This window comes from Fundulus heteroclitus, unplaced genomic scaffold (genome assembly GCF_011125445.2).
Source record: "Fundulus heteroclitus isolate FHET01 unplaced genomic scaffold, MU-UCD_Fhet_4.1 scaffold_161, whole genome shotgun sequence".
In the NCBI taxonomy this organism is placed as follows: domain Eukaryota; kingdom Metazoa; phylum Chordata; class Actinopteri; order Cyprinodontiformes; family Fundulidae; genus Fundulus; species Fundulus heteroclitus.
The window spans coordinates 203,578-226,558 of record NW_023396573.1 but is presented as its reverse complement, the minus strand read 5'-3'; the positions used below and the strand labels follow the sequence as shown (position 1 = coordinate 226,558).

The following is a 22,981-nucleotide window of genomic DNA, read 5'->3' as shown; positions in this document are numbered from 1 at the left end:
TGGTCGTCCTCTGGAGAAGGAATGGTTATACACAGTAGACAATTTGACATTCAAGCATGGCTCTAATATGGGAGGACACAAATCATTCTTTAGCCATGCCTTTCTTGCATAACACATTTAGACCTTGCGGAAATAACTTAAGTGATTTTTCTGTATATATAAATTGTTTAAGAATCCTTCAAATTAGTGGCGTCCTTATCTCAATGTGATCAGACCAGAACCTCTTGTCTGAATGCGTTTGACCCTCTTTCTGCTCACTAATTACAGCTCTGACTTAAAATCATTAACATTTCTAGGTTTTTAAAAAAAAATTTTTTTTTTTTTTTTTTTTTCCTACAGAGGAAGATCCGGTTAACTCGCTTCATTTCACCTTGTGTGTCCTCCCCCATAATATTCATAATCATTTACTTCACACTGTATCTGTTCCGATTCTATTCTTAATCATGTTGATCACTGTTTAAAATAAAATAAAAAATCGAAGCATAAAGGATATTAGGAGAGAAGGTTTTCTCCCCTCTTAGTTCAGACATCGTTGTCTGTGGGGCTTAAAAGCCGGATCACAGTCTCCCCCCCATCGGCTCCTTTGTGCAAAGGAGCCGATGACTGAACCATCGACATCTGGTAGGCAAGAGGAGCGGCCCACCCTCTCGCAGCCTGGGCTCCCAAAGCCTTGTCCACGCACCTGAAAAACAGTGCCCGTATGCACGGCACACAACAGCAGGCACAGACAGCAAACATTGCAACAACAATGACAGAAGAAGAGAATATACTCACGACAAAACTTCCCCACTTTCCAAACCATTTTTCCATCACCGCAGTGAATTTGTTTTCTATTCCAGAGTCAGCGTTTAGCTCCTTTGACAAAGACTGCAGGCCTCTTATTGCTTTTGTTAGGGATCCATCAGGAGCTGTGTTATTTGGGATAAAAGAACAACATGCATCGCCGATTATACTACACGCCCCTCCCACCTTTGCCAGGACCATGTCTAAAGCCAATCTATTTTGATAGGCGACTAAGGATGTGGCAGAAAGCTGTCCATGAACTGCCTCAAACCCATCTCGAGTAAGGTTCGAAAGCCTTTGTACATTATAATGTATATAATTAATTCGATCAACATTTTTGTTTGGGGTGATCCATATAAATATAGATTCAAACCCCGCTGCAACCTGATTGGCCAATTTATACTCATCGGGCACCCCACGCGGGATCCCGATTGCATCAATCCACACAGGTGAATCTTTAAATAGATCTACAGATCGTCTCCTGACATGGTTACGGGTAACATCCCCCAAGGATGCTGACCAGTCCGCTTCGGACACGACCTGGATAGGTGACAGCAGGGAAACTAAAGCACATCGGCCCCTCCAATTCACAGGCAGCCAACCCCGCAAGGTGTCACCACCGCAATACCACCACACGTCAGCCCTGTTCACCAGTAACTGTCCAGCAGTTCTAACCCCTGTCAGGTCGTAAGTAATCACACAGTATTTAGGTGACAGGCGACCAACACTAAAGTGCCCGTCTGCAGCGTTCCCATTATTAAAGCAGGTCACCTTCGTTAACATTGTCGGTTGGAAGATAGGAGGCGTAGTGTTTTGCGGGGCCACTGGAAAAATGGCATCCCATCCAGCACATCTCGAGTTCAGATTATCATTGGACATAACCTGAAGTAGGCAGTTGATATCACTTGAATTTGTTGCTGGGCTGGAACCATTGGTTGTGTATTCAAAAGCGGTTTCAGTAAGAATCAGATTTGGTCTGGCCTGCGCACATACAATGCAATTTCCCTTCTGGGCTTTGTGCGCCGCGTCCTGAATCAACAGGAGCCAGGTGTTTTTCTGGGAGTACCCTGTAGCTAATTGCAGCTGTTGTGAGTATGAAATCTTAGTGCTATCAAAAGCCCGCACACGGGCTGTCTGTACTGGGTCCTTAGCTTGATAGTTAGGGTGTTGTGAGCCCAACAGATTAAAACGTATGAGCCCTTTAGTATCTACGCCTGTGGCTTCCACCCCCAAAATAAGGTAAAACCCTTTATCCCCCTGTTTCTGACAGTTATTGAGCTGGTGTTTGCCGCAGTAATACACGTTCTTCCTAAGGTCCGTCACACTCAGTAGCAATGGATTTAACCCCATGTCTTCCCCCCCCATGGAGGTCGTGGTCAGTTGCCCCCTCATCAGCCCAATTTTCTTTTCCTGTAGTTCTTTCAAGTCACCTGATTGTGGTGCTACATACCCCCCTGGGCCAGTGTTCCAGCCCACATAACTCCATCGGGGACACCATGTGCCCCCAACAGGTGCGCCATACAGGAAGTGACACATGTAAACGTCATAACCCCTCCAAGATGTAGGGTCCCCCCCACAGTCAATGACGTCACAGAGATCGAATTGGAAAGTTACTGAGCTACCCAGAGTGTAGTTTAACTCCAAGCCACCGTAATATTTGATGCAGGGATCCGACGATCTTTTCCAGACCGGCGCATCGCGCTTGGCCCTGTGCACAAACGATCTAGAATCGTTCATGCGGGAGGTTGTGGTATCAAAATGAGTTTGTTCAGCATAGATTAAACTAGAAACAAAGAAAAATAAAATCAAACTAGACTGTCCTCCCCCCGATACTTTGCTGCAACACAGCAACATTCTTACTCCTCAATGTTTTCTCCAATATCCCTCAGGTGCTTTCTGATTTCTCTGAGGTTCCTCTCTGTGGAAGGTGTGCCCTTTCTGCAGTGTGATTTGTGCCAAGATCTGCTTACCTTGGTTTCAGCTTCGTCGAGCCAAACCTTCAAACTGTAAGTGGTTGAGCTTACCACCTTAAAAGGTCCAATCCACCTAGGGTCTTTCCACGTTCTGTGGAACACTTTTCTGTATATCCACTCCCCAGGTGCAATCTGCTCCGGAGTCTCTCCCTTTGGTTCTCCAGTCAGGGCTTCCTGTGTGTTGTGAGACAAAAACTTCACAGCAGACTGCAACTGTTGGACATAATGCGTTAGCTCCTCTTGTTGTAGTTCCAAACTGGGTTCACAGCCCTGTTGGAGAGAGGAAGTGAAAGGACAGGGCATCGTCCTTCCTGTCAAAAGTTCATGGGGAGACAACCCCATGCGATCAGTGGGTGATGATCTAATTGAGAACATCACCAATGGCAGCGCAGTCAGCCATGTCATCCCAGTATCAGCACAAACTTTAGCCAACTGCTCTTTGATTGTGCGATTTGTTCTCTCCACAAGCCCCTGTGAGGCCGGATGATATGCTGACCCAAACTTCTGCTTGATCCCAAAATACTCCTCAACTTGTTTTAAGGAGTCTGAGGTGAAGTGTGTTCCATTATCCGAACGGATGCTAAGTGGAACACCATAGCGTGGGATCAGGTCATTAATTAGCCAATTAATGACCTCTCGTGCAGATTCTGTTTTGGTGGGCGTGGCTTCAACCCACCTGGTGAAAGTATCAACACAAACAAGCAAATATCTACATCCTTTCACCCTTTTTTCTTTTCCCATGTCCACAAAATCAATAACAACCTCCTGCCAAGGTTTGCTGGGAACAGGAAATGCTCCCATTCCAACTTTCAATGTTCGTTTTGGGTTGTAATGGCAGCAAATGGAGCAAGTATTTACAAAATATTTACAAACATCTTTGATGAAAGGGTGCCACCACTTTTGGCTAATTAGCCTTAGCATTTTTTCACTGGACTGGTGGCCCCTGTGGTGCGCTTCTTCACAAAGAAGCAACAGAAGTGCAGAGGAGGCCACAAGTCTCCCATTATGTGACCTCCATACACCCGTCTGTTCATCCTGTTTTGCCCCTTTTTCAACCCATGCCTGTTTTTCCTGGGGTGCTGCAGCTTTTTGCATGTCAATGACTTCCACCAGCCCCGTGTCCCGTGCAACAACGGGGGACTGAACCATCTGTGCTTTTGCTTTTACAGTTCTTTTATAAACAGCTACTGCTTTTGCGGCCGCATCAGCAGCGTTATTCCCCATTACTATCTTTGAGGCCCCCGATTGATGACCCGCGCATTTAATGACCGCCACGCATTCAGGTTTCGTCAAGGCTTCTTTCAAGCGCAGCATGTGATCAATGTGTTTGACAGGTTTACCGGCTGTGGTTAAAAAATCAGTTCTCAACCAGTGTTTTAGGTCGACATGGACTGTTCTAACTGCGTAGGCCGAATCAGTGTAGATGTTTAATTTTTTACCTTCATGCAGTTCGCAAGCGCGGATCACAGCGATTATTTCTGCTAGCTGGGCCGACGCCGGAGGCGGGATGACCTTAGCTTCCACGGTGTGCCATGTGCCCCTTGAAAAAAGGTTGAGATCGACAGCATTGCAGATAACAGCATAGGAGGCCACGATCCCCCCTGTTGGGGTAGCGTGGCTGTGACCATCTGTAAAAATGTCAATGACACCTGGAATGGGTTCTGTTAAAACAGAAGGGAAGACATTCATTTCATCTCTCACCAGAGCTTCGCAAACGTGGGGTGAGTGGTCCGATGTGGGAGCTGCCATGTTAGATTCGGTCCCTATGTAGAAAACATTGGGTTGGAGTAGGATGTCCTGGAGCTTGCCCGTTCGCTGCCTTCCTAGTGTGAATCTGCTGCTCGAAATGTAGCTTGCTACAGTGTGATTAGTGTGAACCCTGACATCTCGACCACGAGTGACGTAGGATGTTCCTTTTAACGCTTTAGCGATTGCACACAGAGCCCTGGTGCACGTCGGATGTCCCATCTCTACTGGTTCCAACTTCGTACTATAGTAACACAACACTCTCCTGCCCATAGTACCAGGTTGCCACAAAACTGATGAAACAAAACCATTTTCTTCCTTCACATCTAGCTCAAACATTTTCGTTAGATCAGGGGATGCTAGTTCCGCAGCCTCATTCAGGTGTTGTTTTAAAAGAACAAGTGCCTGCTCTGCCTCACTTGTCCACACTAATGGTGCTTTCAGATGACCGTGCCCTGCCTCTGTGAGAAGTTTGCGCATGGGAGCTACAAGTGCAGTGAAGTCCGGAACATAGTTCTTGCTGTAGTTTGCTAAGCCCAAAAAGGACATCATTTCACGTACCGTGTGTGGTTTTGGGTGGGCAAGGATGCTCTGCTTGTGACTGTCTGTGATCCCCACTCCTGCTGCTGTGATAATTCTCCCCAGAAAAACGACCCTGGCACGACAGCACTGCATCTTCTCCTTGGAGACCTTGAACCCTTTAGAGTTTAACCAGGTCAAAAAATCTGCACTCAGCTGACTGACCTCTTGTTCCGTGGGGCCTGCCAAAAGGATGTCATCCACGTACTGCAGGATGCTGCACCTATCCAACAAGGGATGGTCAAAATCCTGCATCAGCCTCTGCAACACATGATTGAAAAGCGAGGGGCTGTCCGTCAAACCCTGCGGCAGCCTGGTATAGGTATACTGCTGACCCTCAAAGGTAAAAGCAAACAGCTTTTGGCAGTCTGGATGGATCGGAACACAGAAAAATGCATTAGAGAGATCCATAACAGTGAACCATTTGAAGTCCCGCTCAAGGTTTGAAAGCATTGTGTAGGGGTTGGGCGTATCATAATGAGTCGATTTTAATCCAGAGTTTATCTTCCTCAGGTCATGCACCAAGCGATAGGTTTGTTTACCATGCTTCGCAACAGGTGTGATCGGAGTGTTGTAGGGAGAGTCACAGGGAACCAAGACACCGGACGACAACAAACCGGAGATAGTACCTCTGATGCCGTCAACCTTCTCAGGCGAAAGCGGGTACTGCGGTTGGTTCACAACCTCAGCCGTGGCCATCTGTAAATGGATGGGTGAAACATCACAGCACAGGCCAACATCAAATGGTCCTCTGGACCAAACAGTGTCTGGAACAGATTTCAAAAGCTGCAATGCAATTTCAGAATCTGTGTTTTCCCTTCCGTGACTTCTGCTCCTTTTCACTCTCTCCAACTTCACACATACCTTCCCCTCATAAATGAGTTTGTAGGTGTTGCAATTTGGGCTGTATTCCATGTGAGGACTGCCCTCCACCTTCTGCCAATCTGTCGCTTCGACTGCTTTTTTCACCATGGGCCCCAGGTTTTTTGCCTGTTCCCCGTTTGCGACCTTTAAGGTGAAGTGGGGATGCATGTCTGGAGCTAGCTGATACAGCATCTGCAACTCCTCAGGTAGTTTAGCTGCAGCGGCGACCCCTTGTGGTCCTATGAAAATGTTGCACCAACTCACCCACAGCAATAATTCATCAGAGCTGTACGTGTCCTGTAGCAGCTTCATGGTCATTTCCCATGCATCCTGATATTTGTCGATGTCAAACACCTGTTCTGGGGATCTCAGATAGTTCAGCGTAACATGTAGGGGATCTGCTGGGGTAGAGTAGGGGCGGAGAGAAGTTATCCAACCGTCCCAGCGTTCTGCAACATCCGACAAAGAATTGTCAGTACAATGCAGCACATTTCCCCACCACACAAAAGCATTTTGTTCTTCAATACACGGAGTCTGGTTCATTTGATTTATGTTGGAGTTCTGAGTTCTAACAATCCTGCCATTTGGGAAAATAACATCAGTGTATGAGAAGGAGCAAACCACTGCGGCCCTTAGAGCTGCAATCAAATCACGAGCCAGCAAGTTTATAGGGCATTGTTTTTCAATCAGAAACTCATGCAAAAACACCATGTCAGAGTCATCAAATGGGAGCACACATTCAACTGGTTTTGAAAAATAACATGTCTGGCTGTTACCGGAAAATCCCATCACTTCAGTGAATCTGCTCGAGGTTGGGAGATCAAAATTTACAGTGCTGTAACGTGCCCCAGTGTCAAGCATAAAAGGGTAACTTTCACCCTGAATAAAGATGTCAAAAATTGGGGCAGGAAACTCCTCTAAGCCTACTTCTGTAATGGAACCCCGGCACCTTCAGTACTGTGGCATCTGATCGCTATTGGGTGCCTGGTGTCCGTATGACTGCTGTGGGGGTGGATTCTGGGGTGCTCGCCTGTCATGGTACGAGTGTATTGGTTTCTGCTGCCGGTGTGGACGGTCAGGGCAATGTCTTACAATATGTCCTGGCCGGCCACATGCAAAGCACAATTCATCGTCTTGCCAATATCGGGGGCTTCTATTTTGTCTGTGTCTGCTGTGTAGGTACCGCTGTGTACCATTTCCAGGCCTTTGTCCCCGCTGAGCCCTCTGATACATCTGATATGGAATATCTGTGGGAGAGAGCTCATCCTGCTGCCCTAGGGGTTTGGAATCATTAACCATCTGTGTTTTCCCCGCCTTAATTTCCTTCCTCTTGTCATTGTTCCTTTCTTTTTGTTCCCATAGCTGTTCACTTAGGAGCTGTTGCTGAAGTTTTTTTATCTCATTATTACTTTGCTTCTCACCTTTATCCGCCCTCTCCAGGTGATGTATCAAGGTGGCCATCCACTGATCTAATGCCATAACTTCACCCGCAACCAGCCTCTCCATTTCTTCTTTAACAGTTCCTGTCTGGCCCTTTATCATGGCCTGCTTAAACAATTTTTGCAGCGTACTTGATAACGGATAAGATCCTGTTTGTTCTTCCCATACCTTCAGTATTCTGTCTACATATGCTTCAGCTGCCTCTCCTGTAAGGCGTGTGGTGTTATTTAAGAGGTTAGAATCTGTTCTTACCGGGTAAAACGTCCTCAGCATGTCCCATAGGCGATTCGCCACCGGAGCCAACGGGGCAGCTGCTCCTAGGTTGCTGGTTTTGGCACATTCCTCGATGGCGTGTAGTTCATGTGGTTCCAAGTAAGCTGATAGACCATTTCTTGCATCCCCAATAGCTAACACATGTCCGCTAAAGAGCTTCACGAACTCCATTATCCAAACATTTCCCCCTTTCCTAGGATCAGGCAGCATTGCCTTCATTTGCACGGCATCAGCACATGAGAAAGGGTTATATGTGACTGTCTGTACCTGACCTGCAGCATTATAGGTTTGGACCAATGGCATCTGAAGCTTGTGGCTTGCAGCCGATTTCGTGGGACCCGCTTCCTTACCTGAACGCAGGACGTATCTGGGACCCGATGCATCCAGTGGCTGGGAGTAGGCTGCCTTTTTCTGCAGTAGGGCGTTTGCAGGGTACATTTTATACCCCTCCCCCTTACCTTGTTCTGGTTTCTGCGTGTGGTCTCCTTCTGTGGGCACAAGTAGTTGGTCAATCAATTCTGAGCATTCCTGTATTCTACACGCCATGTTAGTCTCTTGCTCAGCTGCTTCACCAAAGTCGAGCAGTGTGTCTGATCTTATCTGCTGCGATACACTTACCTGTTCTTCCTCCTTTAACCCCCTTTTTTTTTCCGCTGTTTGTTTTATTCGTTTGCTTTCGACATCTAGTTTTTGTAGTTGCAACTGTAGCTCCAACTTTTTTCTCTCTATTTCTATCAGCTCCTCTTGTGTTGCACTATCGTTTTTATCTGCCTTGTATGTATGTTTGCTACAGTGTGTCCCGTCGGTTTCTATGTCATCTGTGTCATCTGATGCTGTGGTTTTTAGGACGTTTCTTACCGCTTGTTCTATCGTATCCCGCAGCAGGTCCTGTTTGCGTTTATCTAACCTTTTTTCTTCATACGTCGGTTTTACGTCACAGTTTATCTGTCCCCCGCGCAGTTCTACGATAGGCATTTGCACAGTAGGGGCCGATGGAGTCACAACATGCTCAGCTTGGTACAACAATCCAGATTGCATTGTATCAACAGCACCCTTGGCAGACATGTGTGTATCAAAACAGGGAGGCTCGTGCTTACCCTTTTTCATGAAGGACGGTGGGTCCTCCACCCCCCGTAGTTGAATGCCCTGTTGTTGTTGTTGGTCGTATCCTGAAAAGCATGCGCTGAAGTAAAGTTTAGTTAGTTTTATCAAGTCTGACATTTTGATTTCCTCTTTTTGACATTTCTCTCGAGCAAAAACACTAGCACCAGCAGTTTTTTCTTGTGCCTGGACTAACCTATTTTTTAAAACATTTAAATAGTGAGTTCGCGTCGGAGCTTCTGGTGGGGGCCCCTCAAAGTCACCAAAAACCCCGTCGCCCCTCATCTTTTCGCACCACTCCTCAAATTGTTTCAGATGATGTTCAGCATCTTTGTGTGGGAAGCTTGCCACTATGCTCCCTTTTCCTGTCTCCAGCAGTGTTCTCAAAGAACACCCCTGGAGCTCATTTGCTACTGAATCCTCAGCCATTCCAGCACTCACACGTTTTGGCCAACCTGCTGGGACAGCGTCCTGTCCCCGGTCCAATGAGAGCTTATTTTTTATCCCTCAGACACCAAAACTTATTATGTTCCTATGTGCCTTATTATAGTGTTTTTACACGGCAATTTCAATGAGCCAGTGTACTCAGGATGAGCAGGTCATTTGTCACCTGAACAGGTGCACCCTTACTCTTCACTTCCACGGCTCAAAGATAGTAACGTGTCTCACACACACACACACACATACACACTCACACTCTCTGGCCAATCTTTAGTTAACTCAGTACGTACCTCCGGTCCTGCTGGTTGTGTGTGCGTCCACTGGCTTTTTCTCTTTCTATATTCGTCTGTAATCGGGGTTTTAACAAAACGTCAAACCACCGCATTCATACTATTGTGTATTAGCCAGGTCGTACGCGCTCGTTTTTCGAAAAAGGCTGCTTTTATATTACCGCAAAAACGACTTTTAGGTTCGTCCTCGCGGAAAATAAGGGGGCATCTAAACCCACATTTTCTAGGCTACACGATGATTTAGAAGCCACGCGTACAGGCGTGTCTGTCAGAATGGCCGCTTTTATGCTACACACAGAGGAACACGTATTTTCCTCTGTGCCTAACAAGGGGACCTTTTAAACCCTAAATTCTCAAGGTGCACAGTATTTTCGGAAGCCTGGCCAAGACTTCCCGGACTTTCACCTCTGTGACCGCACGCAAATCCCAAGTTCTTATCGACACGTTTGCAAACAATTATCCTCAACCCTTTCTCTGCCTTTAGGAATACAAAAAGTCGGCCCTCCAGGAAGAAAAAGACACTAGGAGATGAATGAAATCTCCTTACCTTTTTTGTGCGGCCGCACGTTGTGTTTTTCTTCCGGAATGGCGTCCTGACCGAAAAAACGGAAGTTGGTACGTCGTCCTTTGGGTCCGGGTGGAAACACCAGTTTGTTAGAGCTACCGCACCCTAGTGGCGGTGAAACACCCCAGTGGTCCCGGTCCGTTTTACCCTTCAGACGACCGCCACTTAACTATACTGGAGACGTAAGACTCTCGAAACAGTAAAGTATATTTCTATTATTTAATTCCCACAAGGTCAGAGAAATGGTTACAAAGTCATCAGCGCTGATGGGCTCTTGATCGGCAAGACGCGCCGACTGCTCATCACATATACATTATATAGAGATCTAGGTACATGCCCCTGCAAGGGCTGTACGCTTCCTGACTGTGTCATCAGTAGGGAAAATGTGTCACCACCAGGGTGCTATCTGACAGATATGTGCCAATCTTTGTGTTAGTGCTATCTAAGTGTGCCCTGTGGCTCCCAGTCAGGCTGTCTCCACCACTGATCCAAGGATATCCTTACATTAGTTTGGTCCAAATCCTGTACTGGGATGAGCTTCAAATAGGGAGAAAAAACATCATTTATAACGTTGCCATGGTAACTCAAAATGGCGGGTGGTACAATAAAATACTTCATGGGATCAGCACACATGTTTTAATATACACACTGTGGGGATTATAATACAAAACTCTAAGTCTCCCACACCGGGAATCGATCCCACGACCTCTTGCATGCTAAGCCTGCACTCTCCCTCTGGGCTATACTGTAGCACCATATATGGGCATGCATTATTGGGACCATAAGGGGTTTGGTCCCCCATTGAAAAGCATTGGATGTTTGACACCTCATAGCTAGGAGATGCTTTATGCGACGTAGCCCAAATTTCTTGTGGAGCTTTCTCTCTAAAGGAAGAACAAACTATGTGAAGCAGAAGTTGGTGAGACCTTCCTAGAGCTACTTCCGGTTAGCAACATGCTAACCGTTAGCCGCTAACAAGGTTGTGTTCAGTATCACCGGGTGATTGTACTCTGTCAGTTTGGTCCAAATCCTGTACTGGGAAGTGCCTCAAATAGGGGTGCCAATACTTAATGTCACCAAACGTGACATCTGTGTCCACAGCGCTTCAGCTGTTCTAATGAATTGTCTCTAAACATGAGCTCAGTAGATGCAGTTGTGGATTAAGAATGCCTGTCTGAAAAGTTAAATCTGAACTGTTTCTCTTAATCTGAGTTTAAAAAAAAAGTTCAGTATGCAAATGCATAAAGGATATCTGTAGAGATTTATTAATTTATTAGCAATTTGCTTGACAGAAGACATGGACTGGTCATGAGACCGCCATAATATATGGCAGGCTAATGTCTTACATGAGACTGCATATCTAATGGTATATATATATATATATATATATATATATATATATATATATATATATATATATATATATATATATATATATATATATATGCACAAACTGCTAGATTTGTCTCTCTTGTAAGCAAGAGAGACAATTCCTGTTAAATGTCGTAATACCCTTGTGCATCAGTGCCCTAACCCTCACTTTTATCAATATATCTAGTCTAACTATTGCCATCATGCAGGTTTTACAAATGCACAAGGTTTTATCAAGTGAAAACATTTCAATCTGTTTGTCACTGCTTTTGGAAGGGCCTATATTGTAGCTTGTTAGATGAGCTTTAGCTCAAAAGTGTGTCAACTCTAAGAATCTTACATCTGGACTTAAAATGGAAAGCCTGATGTTCATGCTAGGAATCACAGTCAACACTGGGGGCTGAGCACCAGAATTGCCCCGATCACCACCAACAGGATAAGAAGCTGGTTCAGTAGTAAAGCAGGTTAAATTAACCTTGTGGTATAGGTAGAGCATCTAAAAGTAGAGCCGAGAGTCCATTTTCTTAACTAAATGATACCTGCAACCGCAGGTGTATCTACTAGCAAGTTTACCACTTCCTGTAGGTTAACGATCACTTTATCACTTAACCATGTTCTTAGTATACACCCCCTTTGCCTGCACTTGGGTGTGTACAATTTTAAAGTGCATAGCACTGACCTTTCTTGAAGAAGGAAAACTGAAAGTTTACAAAAAGGTTGTATTTTCTGTCTAAACTTGGTCTAAATTTCTCCTGCACTTGGTTATTTATATTATTTTGAGTGAATGTGACTTTCAAAGTTTACCAAAATCTAACAAATTTAATTCAAACTGCATTGTCTTTGTTTTACTTTTTACTTATACTTTTTATTACATTACTTGAGTACATCTATTTTTACAGTAATTTTCATACTTAAGTACAAGACATTTCAGATACGTTAAGACTTTTACTCAAGTAACATTTCAGTCAGTGTCTTGGACTTTTACCAAAGTCATATTTTGGAGAGGTACTTATACTTTTACTTGACTCCGAGATTTCAGTACTTTATACATTACTGTACAAAACACCATCAAATTGACATTAATATACCATATTAGTGCAGTAACAACACTCGTAGCGCTATCGAACGATGGCGGAGCGAAACGACAACAAGCATTATGTTTAAAATGAACCATAGTTGCATGGTATGTTATTAGGAAGCTAATTGCATTGCACTAGCAGACATTCGGCGCTAATTTAAAAAAGCTTTGAGTTCCATTTAATTGTAATGAGCAGACTGGAAAGCACAAACATTATCCCATCAATGTATAAAACCCTTATGGAGATAAAGTTTGTTATAACCTTTAAACTAACTTGAGTTTAATCTAACTCCACCCCCAAAAGAGGGTTCCATTATAGTAGATCTTTATCGGACAATGCTGCATCACACTTTAAAGAGTCTGTCCCCCTTTTAATATCGTCAGTATTGCAGAAATACCCTGCAGATAGCAGCAATGTTGTTTCTTCCCATTCACAAATAGATGTATTTGTTAACGGTGTGACTTTGTCATTGCGTTCTGCATTAGACAATGTAGCTCCCTTGAAAAAGAAGGTGATTATTCACAGGAAGCTGGCTCCCTGGTTTAATTCAGAGCTGCGTTCCTTGAAGCACAATGTTAGGAAATTGGAGAGAAAATGGCGCTCTACACACCAAGAGGAATCCTACCTAATCTGGAGGGACAGTCTACTGTTGTATAACAAGACCCTTCGCAGAGTTAGAGCAACATATCTTTCATCATTAATTGAGAACAAAAATAATCCTAGATTTCTTATCAGTACAGTTGCCAAATTTACACAGCGTCACAGCTCCGTTGATCCATCCATTCCCTTAGCTCTTAGCAGTAATGATTTTATGGGATTCTTCATAAATAAAACTGATTCCATTAAAAATAAGATAATTGGCATCATCCCAAACATGATTACCTCGTCCTTAGTAAGTGAGGCAGCGTTGGAGGAATCTTTAGAACCTGCACAGTGTCTGAACTGTTTAGAAGCAGTAGAGCTTTCTGAGCTATCTAAAATTCTAGCTTCATCTAAACCTTCTACCTGTATGTTAGACCCAATCCCAACCAAGTTATTTAAGGAGATATTCCCTTCTATCAATGGCACTTTAGACATGATTAAGCAATCACTTAATCTGGATGGCACTAACTTGGCCTCTGGTAATAAAGTAAAAAATCTTGGTGTTATATTTGACCAAGACATGTCATTTAAATCCCATATTAAGCAGGTTTCCAGAGTTTCCTTTTTTCACCTCCGGAATATCGCTAAAATTAGAAATATTTTGTCCAGCGGTGATGCTGAAAAACTAGTCCATGCATTCAGCCCTAGGTCCACAAAATGCAGTTCAAAGTCTTCAGCTGATCCAAAATACTGCATCAAGAGTTCTGATGAAAATCAACAAGAGGGATCATATTTCTCCAATTTTAGCTTCCCTTCATTGGCTTCCTGTTAAATCAAGAATAGAATTTAAAATTCTCCTTCTAACGTATAAAGCCCTTAATAATCAAGCTCCATCATATATCAGAGCTCTGATTACCCCATATATTCCTAACAGAGCACTTCGCTCTCAGACTGCAGGTCTGCTGGTGGTTCCTAGAGTCTCTAAAAGTAGAATGGGAGGCAGATCCTTCAGCTATCAGGCTCCTCTCCTGTGGAACCAACTCCCAGTTTTGGTCCGTGAGGCAGACACCCTATCTATTTTTAAGACTAATCTTAAAACTTTCCTTTTTGACAAAGCTTATAGTTAGAGTGGCTCATGTTACCCTGAGCTATCTCTATAGTTGTGCTGTGATAGGCATAGGCTACTGGAGGACATCAGGGTCTAATTTTCTCGCTCTACTGATTTCTACTGTTCTTCAGTCAACTGTTCTCCAGTTTTGCATTGTATTACATTGAAATGACTGTCGTCATTTCAGCTTTTAACTTTTTGCTCTCTCTCTTTTTCTTCATAGTAGGTACACCTGGTCTGGCGTTCTGTTAACTGTGACATCATCCAGAGAAGACGGCTCACCCGCTACTACCATCTAATGTAGAACAGATTACTAGATCAATGAGTGCTTCTGTGCTTTTTTGTCTCTCTTGTTGTGTCTCTGTTCTGTCTTCTGTAACCCCAGTCGGTCGAGGCAGATGACCGTTCATACTGAGCCCGGTTCTGCCGGAGGTTTTCCTTCCCGTTAATGGGGAGTTTTTCTTCCCACTGTCGCTTCATGCTTGCTCAGTATGAGGGATTGCAGCAAAGCCATGTACAATGCAGACGACTCTCCCTGTGGCTCTGCGGTTCCCCAGGAGTGAATGCTGCTTGTCGGGACTTTGATGCAATCAACTGGTTTCCTTATATAGGACATTTTTCACCAATCTGTATAATCTGACCCAATCTGTATGATATGATTGAACTTGATTTTGTAAAGTGCCTCGAGATGACATGTTTCATGATTTGGCGCTATATAAATAAAATTGAATTGAATTGAATTGAATTGAATATGTTTTGGAGTTTATTAACCCCACAAGTGGTTTGAATAAGATTCAAAAAGGCACGTTTAAGATACAATAAGCATCGCAAAATACAACATGCATGAGAAGAAATAGGGGACACCGCTAAAAGAAATTCATTTTGTACCATAATGTAAATCTACGTGATTAAAGCATAGAGCAGTTTAAGAAATTATTCAAATGGCTACATAAGGATTGTACTATTATCATGGTGACCATAGGCTCCTAACAAACATACCCTTGATAGCGGACATTTTTCCAATAACTCCCAACAAAGACTGGGTTTGAGCTGATGCATGTATAAGATTTAACTTGAAGTATTACTGTTTTTTGAGAAAAGAGTGTTTACTACTTATTGTCATTACAGTATAATCAAGTATTTACCGAATGAGTCATAACTAGCAAATGCGGGGTTTTGTATTGCAATAGTTTATGGGTGAACTCTTAAAAGAGTTCAAAAGGGGAAATTGTGGAACGTATTAACTTTGATCTGTTTTTTTAGTAAACATTTATGAAGGTTTAACATGCTTTTAATATGCAATTTATTGGCTTTAAGGCCGCATCTGTTGATCTGAAGAAGAGAATGTGAATAGATTCTGTGTACGAGCAAAAGTATCAGGAGACAGTTTCAAGGCCCGTTCCTAGGCAGTGGGAAAGAACAGAAACTCCGGTTCACATGCAGCAGGAGAAAACAACAAGAGAAGATAGTTATTAGGAAGTAAAATAGCGATAAGATGTGTACGTCATTCATTGTGTGACCTTGTATAATCTATGTTCTAACTTTAATAAAAACAAGCCTAAACGGGGGAGAGAGAGTTGTTGCCCGCAGTCGGCAGGTGTATCATCTCTCTAGCCTCGTGAGACCATCCTGATCTCGCGAGCTTTCAAGGTTTCACTCGCAGATCAGTCTGGATACTCTCCGTTGAAGAAAATTTGGAGCCGTTCACCAAACGAACGTCCAATCAGCGTTGGCTTTGAGGCGGGTTGAGGTGTGACGCAACGGGAAGCGCGTCAGTTCAGTCTTAACAGCATGGCGGCTTCAGCCGATGAAACTAGCGTTAGCGTGGCTATCGAGCAAGTTTTATCGGAATTACAGAGTATTTCTTTGCTGAGCTAACGAGCCTTTACCTGCAGCAGCAAGAGTAGCTTGGCTTGTGGTTGTGTTTTCGTCGTCGCTCTGTTACGAGCGACGACGAATCTGATTGGTTCATTTGGCCCGTCTATCACCAACATAGGCCAATCAGCTAACCAGTATTTTCGCCCCTTCCCAAAATTACTTCAACGGAAGGTTTCCAGATGGATATGCGGAGCAAATCTATCTGGCGGAGTCAGGTAATCATCTCTCCCCTTTGCAAAGGTGAAATGGAATTCTGCGTCCATGGCTGAGTTATTATTTTAAAGTCCTGCACAACAAATTAACGAACCCGGGGAAGCATGACGGCTTCAACATTACACCTGGTCTGGCGTTTTGTTAGCTGGGACATCATCCAGGGAAGACAGATCACCCGCTATTGCCATCTAGTGTAGAACAGATTGCTGGATCAATGTGTGTTTCTGTGCTTTTTTGTCTCTCTTATTGTGTCTCTGCTCTGTCTTCTCTAACCCCCAGTCGGTCGAGGCAGATGACCGTTCATACTGAGCCTGGTTCTGCTGGAGGTTTTGCCTTCTTGTTAATGGGGAGTTTTTCTTTCCACTGTTGCTTCATGCTTGCTCAGTATGAGGGATTGCTGCAAAGACATGGACAATGCAGACAACTCTCCCTTTGGATCTACACTTCTTCAGGAGGAGTGAATGCTGCTTTTCAGGACTTTGATGCAATCAACTGGGTTCCCTTATATAGGAAATTTTTTGACCAATATGTATAATCTGACCCAATCTGTATAATCTGACTGAATTTGACTTTGTAAAGTGATGACATGTTTCATGAATCGGCGCTATATAAATAAAATTTAATTTAGTTGAACATCAAGAATACTGTTGTTACATAAAATACAGCAGACCAGTCATGTAGTAATTGTTTGGAAAACTTTAGTGACCTGCACACAGCACCTGCCAAGCTGTGTGCATGCACCACAGCCATCTTGCCATCTCAGTTCAGGAAACTGAACTAGGTAGCTTCCTTTGTTGCGCCTACCCCAGGCAGATACATTTAACCCTTTTCAGTTTGGAGATGTTCAAGCGGTAGTAGATAAGCTTCCACCTATGCCAGGAGGAGGTAATCTGTGGCCAGGAGAATTGTATGTGTTGACTAAGGGGCTGACATTAGTTCTGGGAGACTTTAGGGCCATATTGGGAAAATGTGTCACTAGAACCACAGCAGCTGAAACTGAAACAGCAGCCAAAAAGTTTACATATTCTGATAAAACCAGGCTAACCTCTGTGATTACTGCCCTTGGACAGGCAATAAGAGAAAAGTTTCCCATGTCCAATCCAGCACCAGTTCCTAAATTTCAGTGGGATACAGAACAGCATCCCGAGGAGTTCTTGGACAAGGCGGTAGAAGTATGGATCAGGCACACTGGCAGTCACACAGGTAATGACTCATCTCTTAATTTATTATTATAAATCATGATCAATTATCTTAAATGGCGTACCACACATAGTAAGAGACAGAATGAAAAATCCTCAAATAGGTTGTGAACATCCTAAATGGGGAAAACATTTTATTCATCACCTCACCAGAGCTCAAGATGCAAAGCAAAAGGAGAAAGAGGAACGTGAGGAGCTGCAGAACCAGCCATTGAAGCTGCCACTGTCAGAGACCAGACAAAAAGCAGATGATAAAAAGACAATAAAAAAGAGGAGGTAAAAGTCATGGTAGCAACTGCTCAGCCTCCTGATTTGTATCAGGATGGTACAAAAAAATACTTCATGGGATTAGCACACATGTTTTAATATACACACTGTGGGGATTATAATACAAAACTCTTAGTCTCCCACACCGGTATTCGAACTCATGACCTCTTGCATGCAAAGCCTGCACTTTCCATCTGAGCTATACTGCAGCCATATATGGACATGTATTTCTTGGATGATAAAGGGTTTGGTCCCCCATTGAAAAGCATTGGATGTTTGACACCTCATAGCTTGGAGATGCTTTATGCGACGTAGCCCAAATTTCTTGTGGAGCTTTCTCTCTAAATGAAGTACAGTCTCTGTGAAGCAGAAGTTAGTACAAGCTTCCAAGAGCTACTGCCGGTTAGTAACATGCTAACAGTTAGCCGCTAACATGATTGTGTTCAGTATCACCGGGTGATTGTACTCTGTCAGTTTGGTTCAAATCCTGTACTGGGAAGTGCCTCAAAAAGGGGTGCCAATACTTAATGTCACCAAACGTGACCAAAGTTCATGGGTCAGATTGGCCTCCTTTAGCAACTCCGCCTCACCACATCTGGGCCCAGAACTCAACATTTGACCAAAATGGTCAGTAGCGCCATTTCCCACAGGTGGTTGGTGCTGTATTGGCCAATTGGGTCGTGTCTGGGCATCATGCCAGGTCCTGTTGGAAGCAAAGGCCCAATAGGAAAGCATGTGAAATACAAAATGGGTCAGAAAAGTGACACATGGCTGAAAGTCACTTGAAAATTTTAAAATGTTAAGAGGAAGTGACTGTGCGAATTTCAGATTTCTACATTAATCACAGCAACTGCGGTGAGCGTCGAAAGTTGCCATTCTATCTCAATGGAGCCTCTCCCTCTGGCTCGCAGAGTTCCGTCGTCACGGAAACTCACTGACACACCTGCAGCGGGCCAGTCTACAGAAGTGCAGACACTTTGTGTCAGAGTCTGCCTATTGGATTATAATGAAGAACTTTGCCTCGAACAACGCTCCATATCTCCTGATCCGTAAATGGTAGAGACGTAATTTTTTCTGCGTTTAGTTCGTAACGGATAGTGGAAGAAGACAAGCTATCGTTTTTTGCTGGAAAAAGTTTAATAAAGGTGTAAAAAAGTATGATATAAAGGAGATTTTTATGGAATTTCAGAAATCCTCTAAAAACGGTCCCGAACAAATCGCTGTAGCTGAAAAAGTATAAGAGATATCAAAATAATTCTTTCACCGTGAGTATCAGCAGGCTTTTGAGGACTATGGTGCTCAATTTTATGTTTGTACAAGAATCGGTGTAGGCACAGCGACGATGTAAAAAAGTGGATGATGTGGGGAAAATGCAGCTCCAAAGCGTTTTAGGATTTTCCACATTCGCTACTCCCAAACAAATTGTTCCTGCAGAAAAACCGTAACAGTTATCCACAAAATTCCTTTTTTGTGAGTGCCAGAAGGGTTGGGACATTCATGTGTGATAGTCTCATGCCTGTACATAAAACGGTTTAGGAGTAGCGACGATGTGAAAACATGTGATGTTTTGGATTTTCAGACGTCATTTTTCAAAACTGCTCCATAGGAAATGAATGGGGGAGGTTTCGGGTTTGTGTCGGTCTGAGGTGATTTGCGAAAAATCAATAAATGCCATACCAATGAGGGTTACATTTCCCGAATCCTGACAAAAATGCCTACGTTTTGATGTATAATTTGTCTACGTAAAGTGAAAATTGAGCGAGTAAGCTCAAGTTGTTCGGAGTTTTGAAATCTTTAAAAAACCTAGAGTGGGCCACTCTGGCGGTTGGAGAATTCCGTCATTGACTTTCATTATAAATGATGATTTCGCTGATTTTTGGACATGGGCTTTGAGGAGTAACTGAAGAGACAATAAAAGATATCCACATCCCGTTTTCACTTATGAGTAGGTCACAGATATATCTACAAACTGGAAGTTAAACGGTGTTTGTAGGTGAAAGCATGATGACACAGTACAGCGTTGAAAATAGTAATTTTGAGGCTTTTTCGAGGCCATCCCAGAAGCCGTCCACACATCGTCACAAAATCAATCCAGCCCCTTACCCTCAACTCCTCCACCTGACGCCTCACCCTTTGTCACTCAGTGCGATTACTCTATTACAACCACTGGATGTTATACAGGCAGCTACAGGTTTTACTGACAGCAACTTATGGTTAGATTTGATCACCCAGACAGCCAGAGAACAACAAATGGCAAATTGTGTCGCCTGTGCCTCTGCTAGACCACATCTATACACAGAACCAACTCCTCTATATCCTTAGGATGAGTGAGGTTACAACAGTATGCTTCAGTTAACCAGGGAGGCTTTCCCCACTAATTGTACAACCCTGGCAAGTATTTTTCCTCCTATTAATAATAAAACCAAGACTGAACCTTTTACTCCACATAGAGGGGCAGGAAACTACACATGCTTTAACTTCTCTAGCACCAATCCAAAATATAACGTAGGTGAAGTTCCATTAGATTGGTGTAACAATACTATTAAACCTGACAGTATTGGCAGATGGGCCACAGCAAGTTTGTATTACTACTTCAGTGGTAAAAGGCTGTATGTTAGGTAAATCTGTTGGACAGTATACTATGACCAGATTAGCAGCTCTTTTGGTCAAGATTGGACAAACACTGAAACCTTTGAGTAGCAGTAACCTAGCAGGTACGCTGATGGCAAGAAGAAGATGCCATGGGTTGAAAAAGCATTCCACTTCTGATCTTTCTGTTAACTCCCCTACTTACATAGATGCTATAGGTTTACCCAGAGGGGTCCCTAATTAATACAAGTTAGCCAACCTGGTAGCAGCTGGTTTTGAAAACATGCCCATAATTTTTGCACTGTTTCCTGTCACTCCAAACAAAAATGTAGACAGGATTAATTACCTTCATTATAATGGTCTTAGGCTAGCAAACCTAACCAGGGATGCAGTGGAAGGTCTCAGTGAGCAATTAGCGGCCACTTCAGTAATGACTGTGCAAAACAGATTGGCCTTGGATATGCTTTAGCTGAGAAAGGTGGGGTGTATGCCATGTTTGGAGATGTGTTGCACATTCATTCCCAATAACACGGCCTCGGATGGGTCAGTCACTAAAGCCTTGGAAGTTCTCAAAACTCTCAGTAAAACTATGCATGAACATTCAGGGACAGATGGTGGTCTGGAGGAGTGGTTCACAACTGTGTTTGGAAAATGGAAAGGTTTAATAATTTCTTTCATGATCTCAATTGCCACAGTTGTTGCTATAATTGTTACTTGTGGATGTTGTTGTGTTCCATGTATCAGGGCACTCATGGCTAGGTTAATCACTACTGCTATGGAAACTGGTAGTGGGGACCAAGGTCCACCACTTAATCAAATGGTATTACAGTCACTTGCTGAGGGGACCGAAGAAGAACAGGTGTAAGGTTGATCTCTTTAAAGAGATCAAAAGGGGGAATTGTGGAATTGTATGTTTTAATCATACAGTAATGTCATTGCATTATATATGTGATGGCAACAGAGGTAAGGTATGTAGTCTTTGTAGCTGAACTTGTGAATTACAATTATGTGTTGTGTTTGAGAACGGTTGAGGAAGGGAGTATGGTTCTCCTTTTAAAATTATGCTTTGTGTAACCCATGTTAAAATCTGACATAGGTAGGAATAAATAGTTGATTAAAAGTCTGTAGACAGAAAATAACGTCCCTGCCCATTTAAGAAACCATCTGGGTGCATCTGGGTGACACTGCAGTGCACAGACCTGAGAGAGAGAGCAGAGGAGGAATTGGAGGAAAAGAGTGGCGATTAATTAACAGAAAAAGTTAACATTATAGTTGAAAAAACATAATTTATCTGGTTGGGAATGGACGGGGATTTTATGAGAACTAGGTTACATTGGTTTTGTATTTATTTTTCTGCATTTTCACCGAGTTGTACTTTTTCTTTTGGCGGGGAGCTAACGTTAAAAACTTAGCTATCAACAAATAAACGCTCCGCCATAAACTTTTATCCGATTAATATATTGGGTTTATGAAAGAAGAATTTATTTGTACAATTTGAGGATTTAAAAAGAGTTTTATTGTGTTGTGGCCTGTTACGCAGGTCGGGTTTTTTTTGTTTGGTTGGAAGCTCGGTCGGAACGAAGATTGGTCTGCAGTGTGCAGTGTGCACATTCACAGACGGGATTCCAGATGGCGAGCCAGACCTAGACCTTCAATTCATCTTCTCCATGGCATCAAGGAGAGACTCTCCTGCGTGTGGTAATTCACTGCAGCAAGCGGTAGGAATATCAGGAACCAGTTCGAATGGAATTCAACAGAACTGAGAATTGATTGAATTATTATTTTTTTTTGGACTAAATCAAACTGAGACTTTTTGTTGAACTGAACATCTGAACTTACATTGGGACTTCAACTTGGATTTAAAGTGCCATACTTTGATTTTCATATGTTTGTGTCTCTGAATATGATTTGAACAATTGTGGTCCGTTTTGATTTGTGTTTGAAAGTATTTCCGAACCTGTAAAAGAAAGGATAACGAGTTAACTCAGGAAGAAAAACAGGAATCTTAAAATAGGTGCAACCTAGGAAAAAAAGAGACTGGTCTAATTAACTCAAATTAGTCCGCCTAAAATAACCTAGGAGAACCGAGATTGGTCTAATTAAATTAGATTAATCTTATTAAAATAAACTAGGTGAATTAAAGAGAAAAAAGAAAAAAAGGAAGTGATATACTTTTTTTCTCTTCTTCCCTCTTTTCTCCCATTTATATTTACCTCATTATTAAGAATCTGCAGGGTATTTTTAAGTTCATGTGTTGTATTTTATGTGTGTGTTCTGCATTCACTAAATTCCCGGCCTTTTCCATATAAAGAAGCGGTCTCTGGGGTTATTATTCTTGCTTCCCACTCCTTAGAGCCCAGAACTGGCATAGGCATAAAAGCAGAGGTTTGAGGGTAAAGTGATCAGATGGCACTAGCAGGGCTTTCTGCAGTATTGCTGTAAGTGTTGGTCTCCAAAGATATCTTTGTATTCCAAGTATTAAATGTTTGGTTGATTTGCATTCACTGACTCTGTTTGCCTTTGCTTTCTCTAATCAACAAACTCAGGGAGGATCACCAGGGTCAAGGGGTGATATTTACCCCCCGTTGATAACAGCTCCTTGCGCTTCTTCACGCACCTCCCACTAGCCACCAGACCACT

The 22,981-nt window shown here is 43.2% G+C and overlaps 1 protein-coding gene and 1 long non-coding RNA gene across 5 annotated transcripts in view; one reads left to right on the top strand and one right to left on the bottom strand.

Moving 5' to 3' along the window:
- Nucleotides 1-295: 295 nt before the first annotated feature.
- Nucleotides 296-22,981, bottom strand: part of tiprl (TIP41, TOR signaling pathway regulator-like (S. cerevisiae)) — a 98,373-nt gene continuing 75,687 nt past the window's right edge. For 3 of the 4 annotated variants that reach the window (XM_036129362.1, XM_036129366.1, XM_036129364.1), the window contains one exon: nt 296-2,930. In XM_036129362.1, coding sequence (XP_035985255.1) covers nt 2,640-2,930 — 291 coding nt within the window. In that variant the 3' untranslated portion in view covers nt 296-2,639. Of the gene's footprint in view, nt 4,981-16,788; nt 16,822-22,981 lie in introns of those variants that run through there. The other variant, XM_036129361.1, reaches the window with a different exon arrangement.
- On the top strand, nt 16,844-22,492 carry LOC118558810. Its single transcript, XR_004928488.1, has 2 exons — nt 16,844-17,761; nt 21,882-22,492. It is a non-coding gene; the product is annotated as an uncharacterized LOC118558810 (long non-coding RNA).